Source organism: Bos taurus, chromosome 11 (genome assembly GCF_002263795.3).
Source record: "Bos taurus isolate L1 Dominette 01449 registration number 42190680 breed Hereford chromosome 11, ARS-UCD2.0, whole genome shotgun sequence".
Taxonomy (NCBI): domain Eukaryota; kingdom Metazoa; phylum Chordata; class Mammalia; order Artiodactyla; family Bovidae; genus Bos; species Bos taurus.
Window position 1 is genome coordinate 74,825,411 of NC_037338.1, and position 25,583 is coordinate 74,850,993.

A 25,583-nucleotide genomic window follows, 5' to 3' on the forward strand; every position below is an offset into this window, starting at 1 on the left:
ATGGATTACAGAAGAGGGCATTTACTGGTAATAACAAGGCCTGGGGTGTGACATGGAAGTTGCTGCCTTAGATGGAGGATAAAATTTTTGGAACACAAGAGGTCAAAGACTTCTTGTTGTTCAGTTGCTATGTTCAGTCTCTAAGTCGTGTCCAACTATTTGCTACCCCATGGCTGCAGCATGCCAGCACGTCAAAGACTTACTTAGAAGCCAGTCTGTGGGCAGGATGATCTGTGAGAACATTGACATCACCAGGAATTCTTATGGGAATAATGCTGGAGAGTAGATACTGAGCAGTCAAGGAATTACTCTGGTGATTGTAGGGGACAACAGTGAATGAGGAGAGCCAGTGGTCAAGTCAGATGCTCGAAAGTCAAAAGCTAGTTTTCTTTTTCCACTTTTATTGTGAAAAATGTCAAACATATACAGAAGTTTGAAGTACTGTGCTCACTTATTTTCTGTATGCCTTCATTTAGTAGTTGATTTTTTAAAATTAATTTTTTAAAGTCTTTATTGAATTTGTTACAGTATAATTTCTGTTTGATGTTTTGTTTTTTGGCCACAGTGCATGTGGGATCTTAGCTCCCCAGCCAGGTATCAGACCCACACCCCCTGCATTGGAAGGCAAAGTCTTAACCACTAGATTGCTAGGGAAGTCCCTAGTAATCTATTTTTTACTTAAATGTGTTTTGTATTTTTGTGGGGGCTTTTGTGATAAGGCAGGATATAAATGCATTTCCAAATTCCTTTCCAGAAAGAGGGTGCCGATTTACACTTGTATTAGCTAGGTATTATTAAGACTGTGCTTTCAGGGATCAGTTTTGTAGTTCATATTAGCTAAGAATTGGTGCAGTACTATTACAGCTCTTGTTACAGTTCCTTGCATTGCTCTTAGCTCTTCAGTATATCATGTGAATAAGCTGCTGCTTATTTTCCCAGACCACGCTCTTCTCTCTGTTTTTGCATGTACTGTTACCTCTGCCCAGAAAATTTTTTCCCCATATTCATTCATTTGACACATATTTTTATGTATAAGGCATAAACTAATTTAAACACAATCTGAAATGCATGTGCCTGGTTGATTCTTGGGAACTGATTTGCATGTGACCCTCTCTTCTTTTGGGCTGTAGAGGAGAGAAATTTGTGTTTGGGCTCCTGGGGGGCCTGGGATATAAGAGACTGTTTTCAGTCTGACTCTTTGGACTATTATTGTCTAGGCCTGAAGGAAAGATAAAAAGTTACAAAGAAAAGCTGTACTTTCTCCTTTTCTCAACTTCTTTTTTCCTCTGCTTCCAACTTAGGTACATTCATCCTTACCGCTTTTCCTGTTTTTTATTCTGTCCCAGATTCTAACTTTGTACTCTAGAGCTGTCAACTTCCACTTTCTCTGGACCCAGACTTGTTAGGTAACCTCCTTTCCTTTTCCCTTTTCAAAATTAAATCTCTCCTTCTTCTTAAAGTGGTTTTGTTCTCCTGTCTAAAAAGTAAAGACTTATAACCTCTATTCTTTCCTAAAGCTTATCTCTCCTCCTACCCTTTTTCTCCCTTCTTGTAACAACACATACTTGTTGAGTCACCTACACTTCACCTCCAGATTATTGCTTCAGCTTGCCTTTAACAGTCAGCTTACCATCCTGGAACTGTCTTCACAAGAGATTGCCAAAACTAATGGCTTAGTTTTGACTTATGTGACATTTGGCAGTATGACCATCATCCTCTTGAAACTCTTATCTCTGTATCCCAATTTCTCTCCTTTTTCTCAGCCTCTGTTTTGATTGATCTTCTCCTGTTTCCTGTACATACTTTTTATGGGTAATGTCATTCACTGACATGTTGACAACTACTCCCAAGCCTTAATGACTACCAAAACTGGGTTTCTGCCTTAAACAGAATTCTTAACTGTTTCTAACATGTTCCACCTAAGTGTCTTTGCAGGTGTGTCAGATTAGATGTGCTCAAAATGGAACATTTTGTTGCTTACCTCACAAATTTATTATCCAGATCCCTGTTTCCTCAGAGCTTCTGTTGGTTAATATTATCACTTTGCAGTTGCTCAAGGTAGAAACTCATCTGTGATGCTTTTCTTTCATCATCCACATTAGCTGATCAGAAAATCCTGTCTCTTCTGCCTCTACACAAGTTCAGATTTTCACCATCTGGACTATACTAGGGACAATGTCCCTGCCTCAAGATATTCAAATGCAATTCAGTTTATGTATTATTTGTCAGAATTCTTTCTCTCTGCCCTTAAAAGACCAGGTTCTTCTCTTGTTTCTTATATATGCTTACCCTGGATAATGTCCTTCATGGACATGGCAACAACTTCCCAATACCTGAGGACTACCAAATCTGGGTCTCTAGGTTGGATACATACTGTGTTTTGTTTGTTTGAGAGGCTGCAGCATGCAGGATCTCAGTTCCCTGACCAGGTATCAAACCTGTACCCCTTGCATTGGAATCACAGAGTCTTAACCCCTGGACCACCAGGAACGTCCCATATGCTATGTTTTAAATATTGACTCTCTGTGACTTGTGTAGTGAAGTTCAAAATCAATAACATGACATACTTTGTTCCTTAAGTTGAGATCTTGGCAAGTTACTTCATGTCTTTGACCTCTTTTTAATTGTTTCTAAATAAAGGGAATGGAATTCGGTATGTGTTTAACTCTTTTTTTTAATCATGAGATAATATAGAGAAACCTCAATATGTAAAACACAAAAAACAGAGCTGCTTTCATTAAAATTGGTATCTTCAGCAGCTCTGCTGTATCTCCTTGAAATTTCTAGAACTCTAAGGTGCATGATTTGAAACTATTGAGTTTCAAGAATGAGTTCTTTGAAATCACATCACTCTCAAATTATATATACTCTCTGAGTCGGAAAGGCTCTGCTCTTTTACTGGCTGTGTTCTTTCCTTCTTTAGCAAGTCCTTCTCTTAGATTCAAATACGTCTCCTTTCTTTGTAATAGTGCCTAGCAACAGACCTGTACAATGTATTTTACTATGAGGGCACCATTAAACCCACTTACTTTAACACTGACCTCATGTTAGATAATTCTGTGTGTGTGTGTGTGTGTTGGCTGCACTGTGCAGCTTGCAGTATCTTACATTGAATTGAGGATCTCAGCAGTGAAAGCCTGGAATCCTAACCACTGGACTGCCAGGGAGTCCCCTAGATAATTCTTATACAAAAATTGCTTTCTTTGTGATATGTACGGTACTTTGATTTACCTCCCAAGTAGTGTTAGTTCTATCTTCTTGATTCTCATAGCATTCTTCATATCCTTTTATTATAGTTCATTGTTCATATTTGAATGAATAAATATATGGATGAAAGAAAGAATGAGTGAATAGATGGGGAACAGGTGTGGAGAATTTATATACCCTGTAAATTTCATCTTACTGCAGGAACTATAAAGAAGTAGGTATTTTGCTCTAATCATTCTTGCATGGAACTGACCTTGATCTCCTTGCAAATCAGATGTGGAAAGAACATTTTCCCCAACTAATCAGCAAGTTTAGAGAGTTCCCTTTTATGTATGTAGCACGTGAAGTGGAGGAGGCACTGGAGAAAGATTATATGACATGCCTTCAGGAACTTGATGATCTTGCTTTTGAATGTCAGACCTTCAGTCAAATCGATACTAATCAACATGATTCAAAGTATAGTTGAGAAACCCAAGGCTTTCTCTTCATTCCAATAAAAAGCCTTTAGAATTCAATGGGAAGTAAACCTTTATCTCTAAAAGTGTACATACAAGCAGAAGAAAAATTACAGAAGGTCCATATTACAAAGGATAGTTTTGTCTAAGATCCATAGCTCTGATGCCTGTAGGGTTTCAGGGAAGTAGTTTGAAACCGCTTTTTGCCTTCTTACCAGTTTCTCTTCTGTATATGTTTTCAATTCAGTATTAATCTTCTCCATGCCTCCCTTGCTTTTTTATTTTTTTCCGTATCTCAACCATCTTATTCATTTACGCAGTTTATTTGTTTAGCAAATATAGTTATTGAGCATTCTCTCTGGGAGATCTGGTTTAGGCAGTAAGCATAGAGGTAAATAAAAAAAGGTCTTTGTCCATAACAAGTGAAACAGGCAAACGTGAAATTGGGATACAGTATGATTAAGTTACCGTGGGATGAACAGGTGTTATGAGCATACCTAAGAGATGATGACTGACTGCCTGAGGACAGAAATCTTCCAAGGAAGAGGTGACATACGAGTTGGGGGTTGAAGAATGAGAAGTGTGGTGAATGTGACAGAGGGGAACAGCTTTTTAACAGAGGAATAGGAGAGTGAAAAAAGCCCCTCTGATAAAGGAAAGGTTGGTATAGTTAGGACATCTGAATCTAGGGGACGTGTCTAGCGGTGAATGTGATAAAGTAGATTGGGGTGGGATTTTGAAGGGTGCCGTATTTCATTCTATGAAGTTTGGACTTTAACTTGTGATCAGTAGGGGAGTTTAAGCAGGAGAAGGGCATTAGTGGTTGTTGTCGGGGTGGGGTGGGAACTAGCAGCTCTGTGGAAGTCAGGAAGACCATTTTAGGAGGTTCATGCCCTGATTCATGTAATGACCCACTTACTAAGTCACAATTTCCCAGGGATAGGCCTGGGAATCTTAGAACTAGAAAGTATCCGAGGTGATAGAATCAGGCAAATTGGGATGCTTAAAAACAAAGCATTGGACATAAGAAAGGTGTTGTCTGGGACCAGTTTTGCTACTGACTAGCTATATGAGCTCATGGAAGTCTTCTCGTTTTTTCGTCTTGCAAATTGAGGGTTTTACACTAATTACTGTAATTGTTTCCTTCTATAATTCTGTGCTTTTAAACAAGTCCAACCTTAATTGAACTACTTTTTACTTATAATGGCTATAATTTTTTTTCCTTCTGTATCTTATTGACCCTTTGAAGAAGACGGATTGCCTACTCCTATTCAAGTATTTCTGCTTTTCTCTGCTTTAGTATGAATATATATTTCCCACATACTCCAAATGGTGTTTGGATTATGTTAAACTGAAGCAGTGGTTTTTGCATTATGTCTGTTATCTGCCACACATTTTCTTGGTTTCTAAAAAGGAAACAATGCCAGTTCTCCACTTACTATGAGCAGGAAAATCTGCACGTAAATATTCTGAAACCATTGATAATTAACACAGTGTTCAAATTATATGATAGATGCAAACTGCCAAGATTGCCCATCATTACATGTTATCCGTTTTGAAGAGTAGAGAGTGATGTTTATTGGATGCTGACTTCAGTCATACATGCCTGAAGCAGACATCAGGCCTGTAACTGGGGAGACGCTGATCACCCTTTCTTCCTCTCAAAGGGTTATACCAAGAGGGAAGAAATAATAAGCATTCCCTAGTTTATGCATGTGATTGATGTAGGCCTGAGTGTTAGAAGGCGTCTCTGGCTGGCTTGTTTTTCTTCTTTCTTTTATTGTAAATGTAGCAAGAATGAGTTGATCTGGTACTTGCAGGAACCTGTGACCCACCCAGCATTAATTATTATACCCATTTAAGAGAGGAAAAGGCAGATGAAGTCCATGGAAAGTTCATGGACTTTAGAACTAAACAGGTTTCATCACTTACTGGCTACATCTCTTAACTGAATTTTGGCAAGTAATTTAATCATCCCATTTCTTCATGTGTGAAATGGGCACAGTATCATCTGTCCTGCAGGGATGTTGTGAGGTTTGCCAGTATTATCAAAGGTGCCTAGCTTTGTCTGGCTGGCACCTAGTAAAGAAACTCCTATGTGTGAGGCTCCTTGTACAGAACCTGAAATATTTTAGATTCTCAATGACTATTGAGCATGAGAAATAGATAATAAAGTATACTGAATTTGTAGTAAGCATTTAGTAAATGGTAACTATTATGATTACAAAAAGTAAAACTGTTGATTTTTTATAAATGCTGGAGAGGGTGTGGAGAAAAGGGAACCCTCTTGCACTGTTGTTGGGAATGCAAACTAGTACAGTCACTATGGAGAACAGTGTGGAGATTCCTTAAAAAACTGGAAATAGAACTGCCATGTGACCCAGCAATCCCACTGCTGGGCATACACACTGAGGAAACCAGAATCGAAAGAGTCATGTGTACCCTAGTGTTCATCGCAGCACTGTTTATAATAGCCAGGACATGGAAGCAACCTAGATGCCCATCAGCAGATGAATGGATAAGAAAGCTGTGGTACATATACACAATGGAGTATTACTCAGACATTAAAAAGAATACATTTGAATCAGTTCTAATGAGGTGGATGAAACTGGAGCCTATTATACAGAGTGAAGTAAGCCAGAAAGAAAAGCACCAATACAGTATACTAACGCATGTATATGGAATTTAGAAAGAAGGTAACGATAACCCTGTATGCGAGACAGCAAAGAGACACAGATGTATTGAACAGTCTTTTGGACTCTGTGGGAGAGGGCGAGGTCGGGATGATATGGGAGAATGGCATTGAGATATGTAAAATATCATATGTGAAACGAATCACCAGTCCCGGTTTGATGCATGATACAGGGTGCTTGGGGCTGGTGCACTGGGATGACCCAGAGGGAGGGGATGGGGAGGGAGGTGGGAGGGGGGGTTCAGGGTGGGGAACACATGTACACTCATGGCGGATTCAAGTCAATGTATGGCAAAACCAATACAATATTGTAAAATAAATAATTAAAAATAAAAAATAAAAGCATACACAAGATTTTAAAAAATCAAATGTATTTGTTGCATTTTTCAAAGTTTTAATTACTATTTCTCTGCAAATATAGATTATGCAGTAATTATTCTACAGCAGGTCAGAGAGAATTAGTATAAACCTAACAAATATGAAATAGTAGGCTTTAGAAGCTTAATGATTCTGTGGATGGACCTAGAGAATATTATACTAAGTGAAGTCAGTCAGGCAGAGAAAGGCAAACACTGTATGATATCACTTATATGTGGAATCTAAAAAAATAACACAAATAAATCTATATACAAAACAAATAGACTCACAGACACAGAAAGCAAACTTTCAGTTACCAAAGTGGAAAGGGAGGAGGTAGGGATAAATCAGGAGTATGGGATTAACAGATATAAACTGCTATACATAAAAAAGATAAGCAGCAAGGATTTAGTGTATATATATGTTCAATATCTTATAATAAACTATTAAAAGAAAATAATCTGAAATATATATACACACATATATAACTTTAAAAGATGTCATCTGAACAATCTATATATAGTTGGGCAAACATATTTTGTATTAAAATTCCTGAATATAGCATATATAAAGTTAAAAAAAAAAGCTTATTGGTTCCAGCAAATGATGCCACTGTATTCAGATTTTACCACAGTCAATCAGATATTATATACATACATATAATAATGTGATACCTGCATGCACAGGTGGTTAACCCCCATGTACCAGGTGAAGAATATTCTGTAATACCAGTACCTTTCGCTTCCCTAAGGGGATTTGCCTGCCCTCCTTGCCCTTCACATTATTTGATTCACTTTTTGGTTTTATTTCAGGATTATACTTGTGATTATTGAGCATCTGTTATATTCAGAGTACATGATGACTTGCCAGATGTCCTAGATAGATGATCTATAAACTTTTACACCTAGATCTAACTGATTAAGGCTTCATGGCTATGGGATCCTATACCTTCTTTGTCTTTTGTAAGCCTGTGCTTTTCCTTCAAGCTGTCTTTGGTAATGCACACATTTTTATGCAGTTATAAAATGCATCGTAGGTAATGCTTTTGGAGGATTTCTGCCACATATAAAAATTTTCTCACAGAGACTTAATAAAAATAGGGGCCCTAGCTACTGTGTATCTATCAATAGTTTCTTTGCAAGATTTGGCTTATTTTGGTTTAACATTACTTGTGATAATTTAAAATTGGGGAAGTGAAAGTGTTCTACTTATTTGTAGAATTTCTATATCTGGAGATGTTGTAGTCAAAACTTGATTTATGAAACTTCCTTCTGTGTTGACTTTATTTAGCTCCTGACACCACGCTTCATCCAGTCACAAACTATAATTCTGGGAGTCCATGGTCTCATATCTCATAGAAGTTCTATCTATTGTAAACACTTTGTTGGTCCTCTGGTTTATTCCCGCTCCTCCCTTCCCCTCTCTTCCTGCTGCAGCCTTTTCTTCACAATTGACTGTCTTAAGTGAAATAGGACTCTATCCCTCCTTAAAACCTGTTAAGACTTGTCAGACATAGGTTCAAGTCCAAAATTCTTAACTTTACAGCTATAACTAATTCTTACTCACCTGTGAAGCTCAACACAGTACCTCCTTTAGGAGTTCTTGACCACCCCACCACAGTTTAGATAATCTTTTTCTGTATGGTAAGCAACTCCAAACCTAGAGTTCACATTACCTTTGAGAAAAGAGGGAAGAAAACCAACTTGTACATGAGTAAAGTTTCCTCCTACCTAAAAAGATTAAAGGTTCCAAGTTCCATTGCAGTGAAGCATACTAGCATCTAGAGAAAAAGAGTGTGCACTCTGAGAGGGAGGATGGTATATCGTGGCAACATACAGAAAAGTTAGGAGTCAGAAGACTAAAACTCATTGCATATTAATAAACTGGATTTTATATACCATTGTTTTGTTAGTGTGACTGCCTTTGTGGTTATACAGGTACTGTCATCTTTCCCTTGAGCACCATGCATTCACTGGGCTATGGTGCCTTGTAACACTTCTTGGCAGCTAGTCAACCAGCTCCTCTGGGGACACCTTCCACCACGATGCACACCTCTTTTTGCCTTCTTTATTCAGATGGCTTGTGCAAACATTTTTCCTCAGGCTTCTAAAAATACTAATATTTGAATGATTTGGTTAGATAGATGAGTTACTGAGCAGTCTTAATAAAGTAGTGTTTTCCTACAATGTTATAAACCATGGTTTTAATTAAGTGCATTACTGAATTTGCTAGGTCTTCACTCGCCCTAATTGGTCCTGCCCTCAAGATTTCCTGGAACAAATTTTGAATTTATTTGTAATAAGATGATGAATTCAGGGTTCAAAGTTATATTGTATTCTTCCTTCCTGGACACCCAGGAAACCATTTTTAAGTCATTTTAAAAACACCCACAATGTGTCAGGCAGTGTACTGGGTTATGTTTAACACTTAAAAAAATAAAAACTCATGCCAATTATTTTTACAGATGAGAAATCTGAGACTCTGTAAGATTAAATAACTCGTGATCACAGCTAGAAAAATAAAGTTGAGATTTGAACCCAGAGCTGTTAATTTCCAAATTCCCTTCTCTTCCTAGTGCAGAATATTTCCTTAGTACATTTGTTATGTATAAATAAACATACATGTTTTAATAGTTACTTTTAGTCCATTTTTATAAACCTGTAGAGCTGAATTAAACAGCTATGCTACATATATTTTGGATATTTTTCTTGCTCGAGGTTTTTTTTTTTTGTTTTTTGGGGGGTTTATTTTTTGAAGGAGAAGAGTATTATGACTTCCCATGTTATTGTACACTTAATTTATAGAGTTGACTTCTCCGGAATAAATTCTTGGCTGGTTGTAGCAACCCTCCTCTTTCGCAAATTAGTTTCTACAAAATTGGTTTAATGCCAAAGGTTCTTTATTCAGTATTTACCATTAAATATGACTGATTTTCTGTTAAATGGTTTTATTTTAAAGGCAGCACCGTTACCCAACAAAATCTTCTGCTCTTCCCCAGATGTAAATTCTGCCTGTTCAGCAGCAGCCGAAGCTCTGCACTGTTTTCTGGTGGAAGTGTGAGCTGAAGGGGCCAGGCATTCCTGGTGCTTAGCAGGTGTGCTAAGCTGTGATCTGCCCTTGCTGTATTATTAATGGCACCATGTTTTCATGTTGCAGATGGCTGAGCGTTAGCAAGGAAAATTCAGGACCATGATGGCTCAGTTTCCCACAGCAATGAATGGTAAGTAGCTTCATGCTTGTGGTGAGATAAAGTGGTTATGAGATTTTGGTAGAAGTTATAAAATATTCATTTAGATATTTTCCCTTAAATTTATAAATGCAAAATTTCAAGTATTCTTGTTTAAAGAATTTAGATAGTTTATATCAAAACACTGCGTGTGTCTTCTATTAGAATATTATGCAGTAAATCCCAAAGCTCAATATAAGCATGGTCTGCAGTATCATCTGGAGTGTGTGCTTGCCTTTGAGCAGTTAAGAGTAACCTAAACATCCATTGTGTTTAAAGCATAAAACTGGAAGACAGAAAGCATAGTGCCATAAGTGGAGAATATTAAAGATGTTTTTGATAGCATGAGATGATTGTAAAGTGATTAAACCAGTAAAGATTCATTTATTAATATACACATAAAATTAGTTTGTTTTCCCTTTTATAAAGGGTTATGTGTATACCTATACACACAGTTTCTTAATAGGAAACATTTTAGAGGACATGTTTAGGTTATTTCAATAATAAAAAGTTTTCAAGGTTTTTTTTCTGATTCAAGTTTTGTTTCTCAGATATATATTACTCACCTTTAGTAGGTATTTTTTACTGTGTGTATCATTTATGATTGAGAAAATGCATTATGTTTTTAAATTACTAAGGTAATCAAAGATGCTGAGTTCTTAATTATGAGGTAGATTTTATTAGCTAATTATAAATATAAGAAAATAAAGAGTCCAGTCAATAATTCTTTTAACATTAGAACTGAAAACTGTAATTGAAAAGAACACTAGGGGAAAAAAGAGGGAAAAGCCACCAATAATTCCACAGCCTTCACATAGGATTGTGTTAATGTTACCAATTGATCAATTCCTTTTTTTTTTTTAGTGTTTTCAATCATAGGGCCAAATCAGTACATTGTTAATAAAGAAAATATATGTTGTGTATCTTAAGACTCCGGATTGCTCTTGTGACATTTAGAAAAGTTTTAGAAAAATGAATTATTTTCATAAAAAGTAAAGATAAATTTTAATATGTGGTAGGATGCTGTCATTTAAGGATGGACTTGAGATAAGGGTTTTGTTGTTTTGTTTTTTGCCTTTTCAGATGTGAGCATTGCTCCTTCTCTGGAAATGGTATGGGATTATAAAGATTATTTGATGCCATGGACCATTTCTTAAAATGAATTTTTTTTCCTTAATGAGTGTTAAATGTAAGTTTAGAATGAGAGTAATAATTGTGGTAATAATGTGCTCTACTCAAATCTGAGAATTTCTATGCCACATACTAAGGAATTTGCTGTAAATACATTGTTTAGTTATAAACTTCAACCTACATGTTAAGCAGGCTTATAAATAAAATGAGCATAGTAGAAATCATTGTAGACCTGGTCTTTCTTCATTGTTTTTTTCCATTCTCTGAACATTTACAGATCACTTTGTAGCTTATTCCATTATATGTAAAATATTGGAAACAAACAATATGTTCAATAATAGCAATGAAAAGAGATTATTTGAATAATTGTCTAAAATGTTGGACAAATAATTTAGGAATGCTCAGTTGCTGAAGTCATGTCCTACTCTTTGTGACCCATGGACTGTAGCCTGACTTTCTCCTCTGTCCAAGGGATTATCCAGGCAAGAAAATTGGAGTGGATTGCCATTTCCATCTCCAATTTAGGAATAGTATATAAGAATAAAGATAGTAATTTTTTAAACTTCTGAAGAGGTGATAGCTAATGCAGACTGTAGTACCTTCCTACTTACTTTATAAAGTAACTGAAGATTGAAGATAATCTTATATATATCTGAGTCCAGTTCAGGGTTTAAAATCTTATTGAAAGAAGCATCATGTATAGCACAAACCTTCAAGAGCAGTGTTTTCTCCTTCAATACATTCTCAGTTATAGATTGGGTTAAACTTTTTTGATGCCCAGTAATGGAATTCCAGTTGAACTATTCCAAATCCTGAAAGATGATGCTATGAAAGTGCTGCACTCAATATGCAAGCAAATTTGGAAAACTCAGCAGTGGCCACAGGACTGGAAAAGGTCAGTTTTCATTCCAGTCCCAAAGAAAGGCAATGCCAAAGAATGCTCAAACTACCACACAATTGCACTCATCTCACACGCTAGTAAAGTAATGCTCAAAATTCTCCAAGCCAGGCTTCAGCAATATGTGAACCGTGAACTTCCTGATGTTCAAGCTGGTTTTAGAAAAGGCAGAGGAACAAGACATCAAATTGCCAACATCTGCTGGATCATGGAAAAAGCAAGAGAGTTCCAGAAAAACATGTATTTCTGCTTTATTGACTATGCCAAAGCCTTTGACTGTGTGGATCACAATAAACTGTGGACAATTCTGAAAGAGATGGGAATACCAGACCACCTGATCTGCCTCTTGAGAAATTTGTATGCAGGTCATGAAGCAACACTTAGAAGTGGACATGGAAAAACAGACTGGTTCCAAATAGGAAAAGGAGTCCGTCAAGGCTGTATATTGTCACCCTGTTTATTTAACTTATATGCAGAGTACATCATAAGAAACGCTGGACTGGAAGAAACACAAACTGGAATCAAGATTGTGGGGAGAAATATCAATAACCTCAGATATGCAGATGACACCACCCTTATGGCAGAAAGTGAAGAGGAACTCAAAAGCCTCTTGATGAAAATGAAAGTGGAGAGTGAAAAAGTTGACTTAAAGCTCAACATTCAGAAAATGAAGATCATGGCATCCGGTCCCACCACTTCATGGGAAATAGATGGGGAAACAGTGGAAACAGTGTCAGACTTTATTTTTCTGGGCTCCAAAATCACTGCAGATGGTGACTGCAGCCATGAAATTAAAAGACACTTACTCCTTGGAAGGAAAGTTATGACCAACCTAGATAGCATATTGAAAAGCAGAGACATTACTTTGCCAACAAAGGTTCGTCTAATCAAGGCTATGGTTTTTCCTGTGGTCATGTATGGATGTGAGAGTTGGACTGTGAAGAAGGCAGAGCGCCGAAGAATTGATGCTTTTGAACTGTGGTGTTGGAGAAGACTCTTGAGAGTCCCTTGGACTGCAAGGAGATCCAACCAGTCCATTCTGAAGGAGATCAGCCCTGGGATTTCTTTGGAAGGAATGATGCTGAAGCTGAAACTCCAGTACTTTGGCCACCTCATGTGAAGAGTTGACTCATTGGAAAAGACTCTGATGCTGGGAGGGATTGGGGGCAGGAGGAGAAGGGGACGACAGAGAATGAGATGGCTGGATGGCATCGCTGACTCGATGGACATGAGTCTGAGTGAACTCCGGGAGTTGGTGCTGGACAGGGAGGCCTGGCGTGCTGCGATTCATGGGGTCGCAAAGAGTCGGACACGACTGAGCGACTGATCTGATCTGAATATTGGAACTTGTCTCTAACTGCCCTCCCTGGACCAAGCTGTTTGTCTAAATATTTCTGACATAGTGCTCAAATTTTGCCCTGTCTACTTTATCATCCTGAGACTAACCACAGACTTTTAAGACTTTTTTGGTTCTTAGAGCTGTATTGTCTAATACAGTAGCCATTAAGTACATGTGACTATTTAAATTTAAATTAATAATAATTAAGTAAAATTAAAAAATCCAGTTCTTCAGTCACACTGCCAAGTGTGCTCAGAACCACATGTGCTCGGCTAGTGGCTACCGTATTGGACAGTGCAGATACGTCTCAGAAAGCTCTGTTGAGTGGGTATTCTTTCTTTTTGTGCTTACCATTTGCTTACAGAACTAAAAGATCATTGCATCATATTTTTACCACTTACAATTTTATTTCTGGTGTCTTCTGCATGAGCAGAGTCATCCTTGCCAAAACTGTTTTAGTCATGGTAGGTTTGTTTTCTGCTTTTCAGAAATTTAATGAAATTATAAATACAGAGGGCATGATACATGAGCCATAAGGTGATAGGCAAGAGGCCACTTTGGATACATGTTGCTGCCAGTTGGTATCATAGTATACCATGGCTTGTTTCAACCTCAAAACTGTAGAGGTACTAAAGGCTGGTTATGTGAGTATGACATTCTGGAGCCCATGACAGTGGTTCTGTCTAAAACCTGGAAGAGAGAAGGAAGAAGGAGAGAAAAGAAACAGCTAGTAACTTAGGAGGGAAAAAAAATACCATTTTTATTTTTAGAACCTTTTATTTTATTACCTTTTAGAATTTTAGAGCTCTTTACTCTTTCTGTAACTAAGAAATTTTTGTTGAACATTGGGCCTGTAGAATCAGCTCTAGTGTGAGACTGCATATGTAACAACCCAGGCATTTATTACTCAAGTCCCTACAGTTAGGCTTTTGTTCTATCTAGACCAGTATTCCATTTGTGTTTTAGAGATTTAACTTAGTACTGGATCAGTGTGTATCATTTGATTATTATTTTGAAATGAACAAATATACCAATGAAGACTGTTTCTGATATCATTTAATTTTTACAGTGTACAGGTGGGATGTAACCCATCTGAATCATGTATGCTGAGAACTGTGTGTTAGAATATTGCTCTGCCACTACCCAGCTTTGTGGCTTAACCACGTGGAACTTATTTATGTGTGTATATGTACATACGCATATGTATGTATACATAGATGTAAAACAGGAATGACAGTACTTATTGCATGGGGTCTAGCATATAGCTGATGTTCTGTAAACGTGTTTTTCCTTCTATATAGACTATAAGAATATATTTGTCAGAGCCAGTAGATGAGACTAAGCAACAGAAATCTTTATGAAAATACCACTTTCTCAATTTAGTGATGAGTTGGGGGAATTGGATAGGATTTTAATATATTTCTAAAGTAATCATCAGAGAATGTAAAAGGTTTTAGGTTTTTAAGGAAATAATTGGAAACATCAACTCCAAAACTTAGATTTTCCTGCCTTTCTGTAACACTTATGAATAAATATAGATTAAGATATGCTTTACTTGAAGTTCAAAGTAATAAGTTGTTCACTCTTTAGAAGGTTCTTTTAGTATATATTCTAAATAAGAAAGCTAGAATTGGGTCAACTATTTCAAAATTGGCTTTGAATTACATGTATTTCATAGCTTTAGTGTCCAGATTTGAATATTATTTGAATACTACTTAAAAATTATTCCTTCTCATTTGACTTAGAATATTTTTATTCTGTTCAGTTCAGTCCTTCAGTTGTGTCCGACTCTTTACGACCCCATGAATCACAGCACGACAGGCCTCCCTGTCCATCACCATCTCCCGGAGTTCACTCAAACTCATGTCCATCGAGTCAGTCATGCCATCCAGCCACCTCATCTTCTGTCATCCCCTTTTCCTCCTGCCCCTAATCCCTCCCAGCACCAGAGTCTTTTCCAATGAGTCAACTCTTCACATGAGGTGGCCAAAGTACTGGAGTTTCAGCTCTAGCATCATTCCTTCCAAAGAACACCCAGGGCTGATCTCCTTTAGAATAGACTGGTTGGATCTCCTTGCAGTCCAAGGGACTCTCAAGAGTCTTCTCCAACACCACAGTTCAAAAGCATCAGTTCTTCGGCACTCAGCTTTCTTCATAGTCCAACTTTCACATCCATACATGACTACTGGAAAAACCATAGCCTTGACTAGATGGACCTTTTTTGGCAAAGTAATGTTTCTGCTTTTCAATATGCTATCTAGGTTGGTCATAACTTTTCTTCCAAGGAGCAAGCGTCTTTTAATTTCATGGCTGCAGTCACCATCTGTAGTGATTTTGGAGCCCAGAAAAATAAAGTCTGACACTGTTTCCACTGTTTCCCCATCTATTTCCCATGAAGTGATGGGACCAGATGCCATGATCTTCGTTTTCTGAATGTTGAGCTTTAAGCCAACTTTTTCACTCTCCTCTTTCACTTTCATCAAGAGGCTTTTGAGTTCCTCTTCACTTACTGGCATAAGGGTGGTGTCATCTGCATATCTGAGGTTATTGATATTTCTCCCCGCAATCTTGATTCCAGCTTGTGCTTCTTCCAGCCCAGTGTTTCTCATGATGTATTCTGCATATAAGTTAAATAAGCAGGGTGACAATATACAGCCTTGACGTACTCCTTTTCCTATTTGGAACCAGTCTGTTGTTCCATGTCCAGTTCTAACTGTTGCTTCCTGACCTGCATACAGGTTTCTCAAGAGACAGGTCAGGTGGTCTGGTATTCCCATCTCTTTTGTTCTGTTAGTAACATTAATCATGACAATATTTAATCATGATTGTTGTGTATGACTGTCTTGGCTTGTGGAGCCCCTTTGAGTATTAGAAAATCTCTGAGCTCATTTAAGACATTTATTTTATTCTTCTTTATACCATTGTTGCCCCATAAATGTTAGTTGCATGAATGTATATAAAGTATCAAAATTTCTGGTTGGAGTCATGCGGAACTAAGCAGTAAGCATTACCAGATAGATTGAGTTGACCACTGTGAAGCCAGGTACCAAAGAAAGGTGAAAGTACCATGTGATGAGACTGACACCACTACCCTTCTGCTGCAGCAGACCTCTCTGTAGTCTGAGGGTAGCGGACTGTCTCTGCCTGGGGATGTACACTGAAGTATGTTAGAGCCGCTCAAACTTCCCCAACCAGACTGTTCAAATTTAAAATAGTCTTAAGGTTTCTGACTAAAAAGCATCACATTCAGTATTTTTCTGGCAAGAATACCTTTATCACAAAAAGAGCCTATGAAAGGTTTTAACGCTCTGCCTTCTGCCTAATTATGCCATTCCCTGGGATTGGATTGAGTGAGTGAAAGTCACTCAGTCACGTCCAACTCTTTGTGACCCATGGACTATATAGTCCATGGAATTCTCCAGGCCAGAATACTGGAGTGGGTAGCCGTTCCCTTCTCCAGGGGATCTTCCTCACCCAAGGATTGAACCCAGGTCTCCCACATTGCAGGCGGATTCTTTACCACATTCTGAGCCACAAGGGAAGGCCTGGGATTGAGTAAGGAAACTAATTTATTGAGTACATGTCATGTGATAGGCATGTGTTTGATGTGTTATATTTTTGTTTTGAGTTGGATTTATTGAGGTATACTCCACCCTTTTTTCTTTATAGTTTGATGAGTTTTGACGAGTGTATACAGTTGTTTCCAGGAATGTATATCACTGAAATATAGGTGCCCAGTATAATTTTAAACACTAGATGGATTTGATCTAATATTTCTTAGCCCCAAATGACTGTTTTTTTTTTTTTTAATCTATAAATATCTTCTCGTAAAGACAAGGTTTAAGATTGTAGTTAAACAGGGAATTTGCCGGTGTCCCAGTGGTTAGAACTCGGCACTTTTACTTTGGTGGTCCAGGTTCAATCCCTGGTTGGGGAACTGAGATCCTGCAAGCCTGAGGAAACAGCTTTGTAAAGCAGATTTTTATGGACTGTAGTCAGCAAACATGTGTGAGTTTACATGCCTAAACATATTTGGTTTCTTATTGGTAGAAACTCAGTAAACTGGAAGGGTAATCAGAAGTGAAGTATAGATGACTGTCAACCATGCTGAATTGTTTGTTGTTCTGTTGCTAAATTATGTCCAACTCTTTGCAACCACATGCACTGCAGCATCCCAGGCTCCTCTGTCCTCCACTGTCTCCCAGAGTTTGCTCAAATTCATGTCCTTTGAGTCAGTGACTCTTTCTCATCTCATCCTCTGCCGTCCCTTTCTCCTTTGCCTTCAGTCTTTCCCAGCATATTGTCTTTTCCAGTGAGTTGGTGCTTCTTGAATATATAGCTTTAAAGACCTCCTCAGAGGGCCAGTATAGCTATATGTGAAGGATTGACACCAGAAAGATTTGTAAATGAATTTGTCTTTTTCCAAATCATGATCTTGCCTCTCTGACTTTTTTTTACTCCTTCTAATTTTTTCAGGTATTTATTCCTCAGTCAATTTTAAGTGTGTGTGCTCTGTAATACTCTGCTGGTTCTGAGGATAGAAAGATAAACACACAAAGCTCTTGTCCTCCAAGGACTCATTGTGTGGTAGAACAGATGGATAGAAAACAATTACAGAACCTTTGTAAGTGCCCTGTAGAAGCATGGTGAAGTCCCTTGAGAACCTAGAGGAGGAAGCAATTAATTTGACCTGCAGGTGTCAGAGACCTCCTGGAAGAAATGACCCATGCCCTGGACCTTGAAAGGTAAAGTTTGAAATGGAAGAGGGTTATATGAATGGCAGTCCAAGTAAAGGGAACATGTCACAGGATGAGAAAGACAAATGTTATATATTGATATATGGGGTTTGTAAGAATTTCCTTTTGTGAGATACAGATATAGTACCAACCTCCTCGTGGTCCTCAGTTTTTGTTTTGAATACAGAGAAGTCCATACTCCTGGGACTCAGGTGTTCAGGGTCTGCCTAAGACTGAGAGTGGATCAGTCAAAGCCATCTGGTGGGAGATGGCAGACTCAGAGTTACATACAGTGTAAGGTGCTTCCAGCAGTTTAGGAGAACCTCACCAGGGCATCCTCCTTGGGGAAGAAGACTGCCCGGCCAGCTCTGAAAGAGAAAAAGTCATGCTTCTCCCTTCTGGTGCCTCTGGGATCTAAGGTATTTCTCTCCAGGGCTTGGGGCTTGGGGAGAGCTTGGGGCTCTCCACTGCCACAAGATTTAAGTGTCCTGTTTTGCTTTAGCTTCACTGTTTTCTAATGATCCAGAATGGTTAGGTGCAAGAGGGACAGGGACGTTTTTGTAAACCCTAACCAGAATTAGTTTCGAATCCTTTAGGTTTCTGTTCAGCCGAGCTGCCACCTGAAGGATGTACCAACAGCCTGTCCACAGTTGTTTCTAGGAGAAATAGAGATGCATCATGTCCAAGAACCATCAGGGTAGAATCCTCAACTTTCACATTAAGACTTGTATTCACCTGTGACCCCCTCCCCCAACCCCTTTAGTCCTGATCATTAGCCAGCAAACAGCCAAGGGACAACGATGATCCCTTTCTCAGGACAGGACATTCAGTGGCCAAACTATCTTACTTTAAGGAGTGTGAACCAGGAGGAGATTATGAAAGTGGACTCAGACTCGATCAGTGCATTGTGAACAGTTTTTTCTGATAAATGATTCATTAGCATCAGAGCGCTGATAGACCAGAAAGCTAAAATCATGATACAGGTTTGTTTTAAGGGCCACGCTAGTATGGACATAGCAGGCTGATTGGTAACCTAAAAAGTGTCAACACCAGTAACCCTAGAGAGCAATCAAAAGTTTGATGTAGTCCATCTGCCAAGAGCCAAAAAGAGAACAATGCCCTGTGTAATGAGACCCCCTCCCCAGACAGGAATCCTTAACTCTGGCATGCACTGGTATCCTCTGCCTCAGAAACAGAGTCAGACTTCCATCAGAATCTTGATTTCAGTCTAAGTTAGAGAATGGGCCCTGGCCATCAGTAGTGACCCAGACTATTCAATTAGCAATTAAAATTTGTTTCCATCTTGCAGCCCCAAAGAGGGTATCTTTAATCTGTCAGTTGTAATTTTCCAGGTGGCAAATCAAACAGCTGGGCCATTGGCAACATTCCAAGTATCTGAGTTCTGTCCACTGAAGAAAATGTGTCTCGCTTTGGTTCTGCTTAGCTCTGAGGCTGAAGAGTCATGGAAGCCCAGTGGACGCTGTCAGAATTCCAGCTGTTGTGACCCATAAGTGAACTAGGCTGAGGCATTTCAGGGAATTTCATTGAACCAGTAGCTTTGCTTCAGACAGTAGAGTAGGAATAAAGTTTCCCCTTAGCGAATTTGCTGCCACTTTTTCATGTAAAGCCTGGCCTTTGGGGCCAGGCTGTCTTCTGTTCTTGAATATACCATTCTGTTTGACAAGCAAGGCTTCTGAGGGTCCTTCTCACCTTGTTAGTTGTGGAGTTTGTGTTTAGTCCCTAAATGGAACTATCAGGCCAGAGAGTCACTGGGCCTGCATAGGTCAAGCATTCAGACCCAGAGTAGGCTACTTCCCTTTGCCAAAGCTTCCACTTGGCAGAATCTTCAGTAACAAAGATTTGTGCTGTTTCCAGTGCCCAGAGTCTAATTTGTTGGGGTTTACCAGCTAGCCCTGCTGGTGGAAGTATTTAGTTTAGCTAGTACTAGTATGCTGCTGCTGCTGCTCCTAAGTCACTTCAGTCGTGTCCGACTCTGTGCGACCCCATAGACGGCAGCCTACCAGGCTCCCCCGTCCCTGGGATTCTCCAGGCAAGAACACTGGAATGGGTTGCCATTTCCTCCATTGCATGAAAGTGAAAAGTGAAAGTGAAGTCACTCAGTCATGTCCAACTCTTCGAGACCCCATGGACTGCATGCAGCCTACCAGGCTCCTCCACCCATGGGATTTTCCAGGCAAGAGTACTGGAGTGGGGTGCCATTGCCTTCTCCGAGTAGTAGTATACCTGTCCTAATTTATGTGTTTTGACAAATATACTCTGGTTATGTAAATTGTTAACTTAGTAGAAATTGGGTGCAGGCTCCATACTATCTTTGCAACTTTCCTATAAGTCTAAAAGGATTTCAAATAAGAAGGTTACTTTAAAATGTATCAGAGGACACTCCATAACTTCCAGGGTAAAGGTCAGCTAAGGATGCTATTTAAGACCCTTTAAAGCTAGTCCTTCCTACCTCTTTCTTAACCTCTTTCCCACACTCACGTGGTGCTTTAGCTATCAGTCTACTCAGGGGAGTGTCTGGAACATGCCTTGACTCCTCATGCTCTGACCTTGTTTTGTGAAATATCCTTATCCCTCCTCTTCACATGGCAAAATTCAAGCCAAGCTTCAAGGCTCTGCCTCAGTCTTACCTTTCCTGTTAGCTCATCACTGATGCTTCTCAGTCAGGATTAGCACAGCTTTTTGTATATGTTTCTGTTTTAGGATGCCTCACAGGTTAACACTGTAAGTGCTGATAGTCATTTTCTAGAGTAAGATTTCCTTAAGGATGGAACAATACTTTATTCATCTTTTTATTTCCAGTATTTAGCTTGTTGCTCATTTCCAGTGAGTGGTACACAGCAGTTGTTCAAGTAGATGTTAATTGGGTAATGAGTGAAAAGCGTCAGGACCATACTTGGTATGGTTATGAATAGAGCTTTCTTCTTTGTGTCACTCCAGTATTAGGACTGTCATTAAAGGAGCATTTGTGATTCATGTTTACATTCTGGAATTGTATTTAAGCATTCTCATATATGCAGTATAAAATCTTTGTCTTCATTTATGTTTTAGGAGGGCCAAACATGTGGGCTATTACCTCCGAAGAACGGACTAAACATGACAAGCAGTTTGATAACCTCAAACCTTCGGGAGGTTACATAACAGGTTTGTGTTCTTATTTTATTTGTGATTATATGCTCCTTTTCATGAAATATCTTATAATTAGTTTTAATTTGACTGCCATCAATTTGTACTATTTAATGATAAGTTCCATGGTGGTTCAGATGGTAAAGAATCGGCCTGCGATGGAGGAGACCTGGGTTCGACCCCTGAGTCAGGAGGATCCCCTGGAGAAGGGAATGGCTACCCACTCCAGTGTTCTTGCCTTGAGAATTCCATGGACAGAGGAGCCTGGCGGGCTACAGTCAACGGGGTTGACAGAGTTGGACACGACTGAGTGCGGTCATGTATGGATCTGAGAGTTAGACCATAAAGAAGGCTGAGCTCCAAAGACTGATACTCTTGAATTGTGGTGCTGGAGAAGATTCTTGATAGTTCCTTGGACAACAAAGAGATCAAACCAGTCAATCATAAAGGAAATTAACCCTGAATATTCATTGGAAGGACTGATGCTGAAGCTGAAGCTCCAGTACTTTGGCCAACTAATGCAAAGAACAGACTTATTGGAAAAGACCCTGATGCTGGGGAAGACTGAAGGCAAAAGAAGAGGGGGGCAGAGGATGAGATGGTTAGATAGCATCACCAACTCAACGGACATGAGTTTGAGCAAACTCCCCAAGATAGTGGAGGACAGAGGAGTGTGGTGTACTATAGTCCATCAAGTCACAAAGAGTCAGACACAACTTAGCAACTGAACAATAAATACCAGGGCTTGGAAACCTTTAGGTCTGACTTCGGAATCCATCCTCTCAACAATTATCAGTTCAGTTCAGTTGCTCAGTCGTGTCTGACTCTTTGCAACCCCATGAACCACAGCACGCCAGGCCTCCTTGTCCATCACCAACTCTCGGAGTTTACACAAACTCACGTCCATTGAGTTGGTGATGCCATCTCATCCTCTGTTGTCCTCTTCTCCTCCTGCCTGCAATCTTTCACAACATCAGGGTCTTTTCAAATGAGTCGGCTCTTCGCATCAGGTGGCCAAAATATTGGAGTTTCAGCTTCAACATCAGTCCTTCCAGGGAACACCCAGGACTGATCTCCTTTAGGATGCACTGGTTGGATCTCCTTGCAGTCCAAGGGCCTCTCAAGAGTCTTTCCAACACCACAGTTCAGAAGCATCAATTCTTCTGCACTCAGCTTTCTTTGTAGTCCAACTCTCACATCCATATATGACCACTGGAAAAACCATAGCCTTGACTAGATGGACCTTTGTTGACAAAGTAATATCTCTGCTTTTGAATATGCTGTCTAGGTTGGTCATAACTTTCCTTCCAAGGAGTAAGTGTCTTTTAATTTCATGGCTGCAATCACCATCTGCAGTGATTTTGGAGCCCAGAAAAATAAAGTCAGCCACTGTTTCCACTCTTTCCCCATCTATTTCCCATGAAGTGATGGGACCAGATGCCATGATCTTCGTTTTCTGAATGTTGAGCTTTAAGCCAACTTTTTCACTCTCCTCTTTCACTTTCATCAAGAGTCTCTTTAGTTCTTATTCACTTTCTGCCATAAGGGTGGTGTCAACTGCATATGTGAGGTTACTGATATTCTCCTGGCAACCTTGATTCCAGCTTGTGCTTCTTCATCCAGCCCAGTGTTTCTCATGATGTACTCTGCATATAAGTTAAATAAGCAGGATGACAATATACAGCCTTGATGTACTCTTTTTCCTATTTGGAACCAGTCTGTTGTTCCATGTCCAGTTCTAACTGTTGCTTCCTGACCTGCATACAGGTTTCTCAAGAGGCAGGTCAGATTCAGAATTTTCCACAGTTTATTGTGATCCACACAGTCAAAGACTTTGGCATGGTCAATATAGCAGAAATAGATAGTTTTCTGGAACTCTCTTGCTTTTTCGATGATCCAGTGGATGTTGGCAATTTGATCTCTGGTTCCTCTGTCTTTTCTGAAACCAGCTTGAACATCTGAAAGTTCATGGTTCACGTATTGCTAAAGCCTGGTTTGGAGAATTTTGAGCATTACTTTACTAGTGTGTGAGATAAGTGAAATTGTGCGGTAGTTTGAGCATTCTTTGGCATTGCCTTTCTTTGGGATTGGAATGAAAACTGGCCTTTTCCAGTCATGTGGCCACTGCTGAGTTTTCCAAATTTGCTCACGTATTGAGTGCAGCACTTTCACAGCATCATCTTTCAGGATTTGAAATAGCTCAACTGGAATTCTATCACCTCCCCTAGCTTTGTTTGTAGTGATGTTTCCTCAGGCCCACTTGACTTCATATTCCAGGATGTCTGGCTGTAGGTGAGTGATCACACCATCGTGATTATCTGGGTCAACCATTATAGTTTAATGTTATTTGTACTTCTGTAATAATAACTATCTTAACTTTTCTCCCGGTAGGGATTTGATTACCCTGCTTACAAGGTAAAATTTGGTCTGTTACTGTCTGTTGAATGCTGGCAGAATACCCGGAATTCCTAAGTCAGAGACACAGGACACTCTTTGTAATAGCACAGCTGGCAGCCTGAGCATTGGCACATTTCTCTCCGTTTCCCTTGTCCCCTGGTTCACATAGGGGCCATGCGGAGAGCCCAGAAGGATGCTGTACTTGCCATGGTTGTGTTAAAGAAGAGGAACACTCAGCCTCACGGAACCCACCATGTTTTAGCAAGCAAAAAGCAAACTTGTTCTCTGTCCCAGTGGAAAACATTACCTCCTCCCTTAAAACTGCTCACAGCAAAACCAATTCTGAGAATTGATCCAGGCAGAGAGCTGTTAGGACCTTACATTCCTGGCCTACACGGCAAGAGATACAGGATTGTCAGATACCCATGAGGAGTACCTTCCCCAAACCTGGTGTTTTTTTATTTAGAACTCTTCTGGGGAATAGTGCTTTTAGCTATAAATTTTACAAGATAGGATTATTATCAAGTAAGACCCCAATTATGAGGGAAAACTAAGATGAATAATGTGATTTTCTTTAATAATTGGAATTAAAATAAATCAATAGAATTGTTACTAGTGGCCATTTTTGTTATTCAGAGACATCAAAGTAATTCCATTTACTAATACATTGTTTGATTATTTTGTTTTTATTGCCTTCAGGTGATCAAGCCCGTACCTTTTTCTTACAGTCAGGCCTGCCGGCTCCCGTTTTAGCTGAAATATGGTAAAATGTGTTCTTTTGTAGATGAACTTAACTTTTTAATACTTAGTGTTAACATAAAGTTGTTTTTACCTGTAGTCTGTTGTTAATAAGTAAGAGTATTCAGCTTTTTAGAAAATAAATTTTAGTGAGTAAATGACTGAAAATCAACTGGGGTTTTGTTCTGTAGGACAAAGTTCTAATTTCCTTAGAATTTGTAAAGAAAGGAGATGTATACATTTCTGTTGAAAAACACTTCTTTGTAATTTGGCAAGAGTTTCCACCTTCATTATGTTATTTTGTAGTTATTTATTTCATCATAATTTAAGCCTCAGATTAGCTCACCCTTCCCTTGTTCCTACCTTAAAGAAATGGTTCTCTATAATATCTAAGGTTTTGGTTTTCTAATGTATTTACAGTAAACATCAACCCCTATTCCACCTTTCTCTCCAGTGCAGAGGGCCAGGCACTTAGCAGGCATTTGGTAAATATTGAACAAATTGTTTAGAATGATTTTACTCTTGTATAGTTTCTTAACATTTGCACCAGTGGAATTCATCCCAAAGGTATCTAGAGTCTATATAGACTCATAGTATTTTATTAGATACTATCTTTGGTCAGTATTATTGTACAGGTTTTAGCTTTTTGTTATACACTCACATTTAATTAAGCGATTATCTACGTGTAAATGCGATGTCATTTACAAAAGTAATGCTGATTCTGTGTACCAATCCATCGGCCTCATTGTCCTTTTAGGGCTTTATCAGACCTGAACAAGGATGGGAAGATGGATCAACAAGAGTTCTCCATAGCGATGAAACTCATCAAACTAAAGCTTCAAGGCCAACAGTTGCCAGTGGTTCTTCCTCCTATTATGAAACAGCCTCCTATGTTCTCTCCATTAATTTCTGCTCGTTTTGGTATGTGTTTCTTAATTTAGTTCAATATATTTGATAGTTAAACTTGATTCCTAGGCATAATGTTTGAGAATCAGAAAAGGATTTGTTGGTGTAAAATGACCGTCCTCGGACTCCCAAGTTAACTTTCATGTCTGAGATTAGAAATGTTAAGGTCGCTGTCATAGCTTGGGAGTCCATGTGTCCCAGTTTCCCAGGGCCAGTGTGATTTATGCCTGTTGTTCTGGCATCTAATCTGGTTTGTGCTCCCTTTCATAATTCCCAGTTGGATGATAGATTATATGATCCTGCTAGTCATCTGCTAAGTCACTTCAGTCGTGTCTGAGTTTGTGCGACCCCATAGAC

The 25,583-nt window shown here is 39.0% G+C and overlaps 1 protein-coding gene across 10 annotated transcripts in view; it reads left to right on the forward strand.

Annotated features, from left to right (window-relative positions):
- Window positions 1–25,583, forward strand: part of ITSN2 (intersectin 2) — a 126,198-nt gene that overhangs the window by 18,678 nt on the left and 81,937 nt on the right. For 5 of the 10 annotated variants that reach the window (XM_010810287.4, XM_024999512.2, XM_059891818.1 and 2 more), the window contains exons 2-5: window positions 9,868–9,931; window positions 21,111–21,203; window positions 24,282–24,345; window positions 25,078–25,241. In XM_010810287.4, coding sequence (XP_010808589.1) covers window positions 9,901–9,931; window positions 21,111–21,203; window positions 24,282–24,345; window positions 25,078–25,241 — 352 coding nt within the window. In that variant the 5' untranslated portion in view covers window positions 9,868–9,900. Of the gene's footprint in view, window positions 1–9,867; window positions 9,932–11,020; window positions 11,050–11,111; window positions 11,127–17,781; window positions 18,051–21,110; window positions 21,204–24,275; window positions 24,346–24,740; window positions 24,806–25,077; window positions 25,242–25,583 lie in introns of those variants that run through there. The other 5 variants (XM_059891814.1, XM_059891813.1, XM_059891815.1 and 2 more) reach the window with 4 other exon arrangements.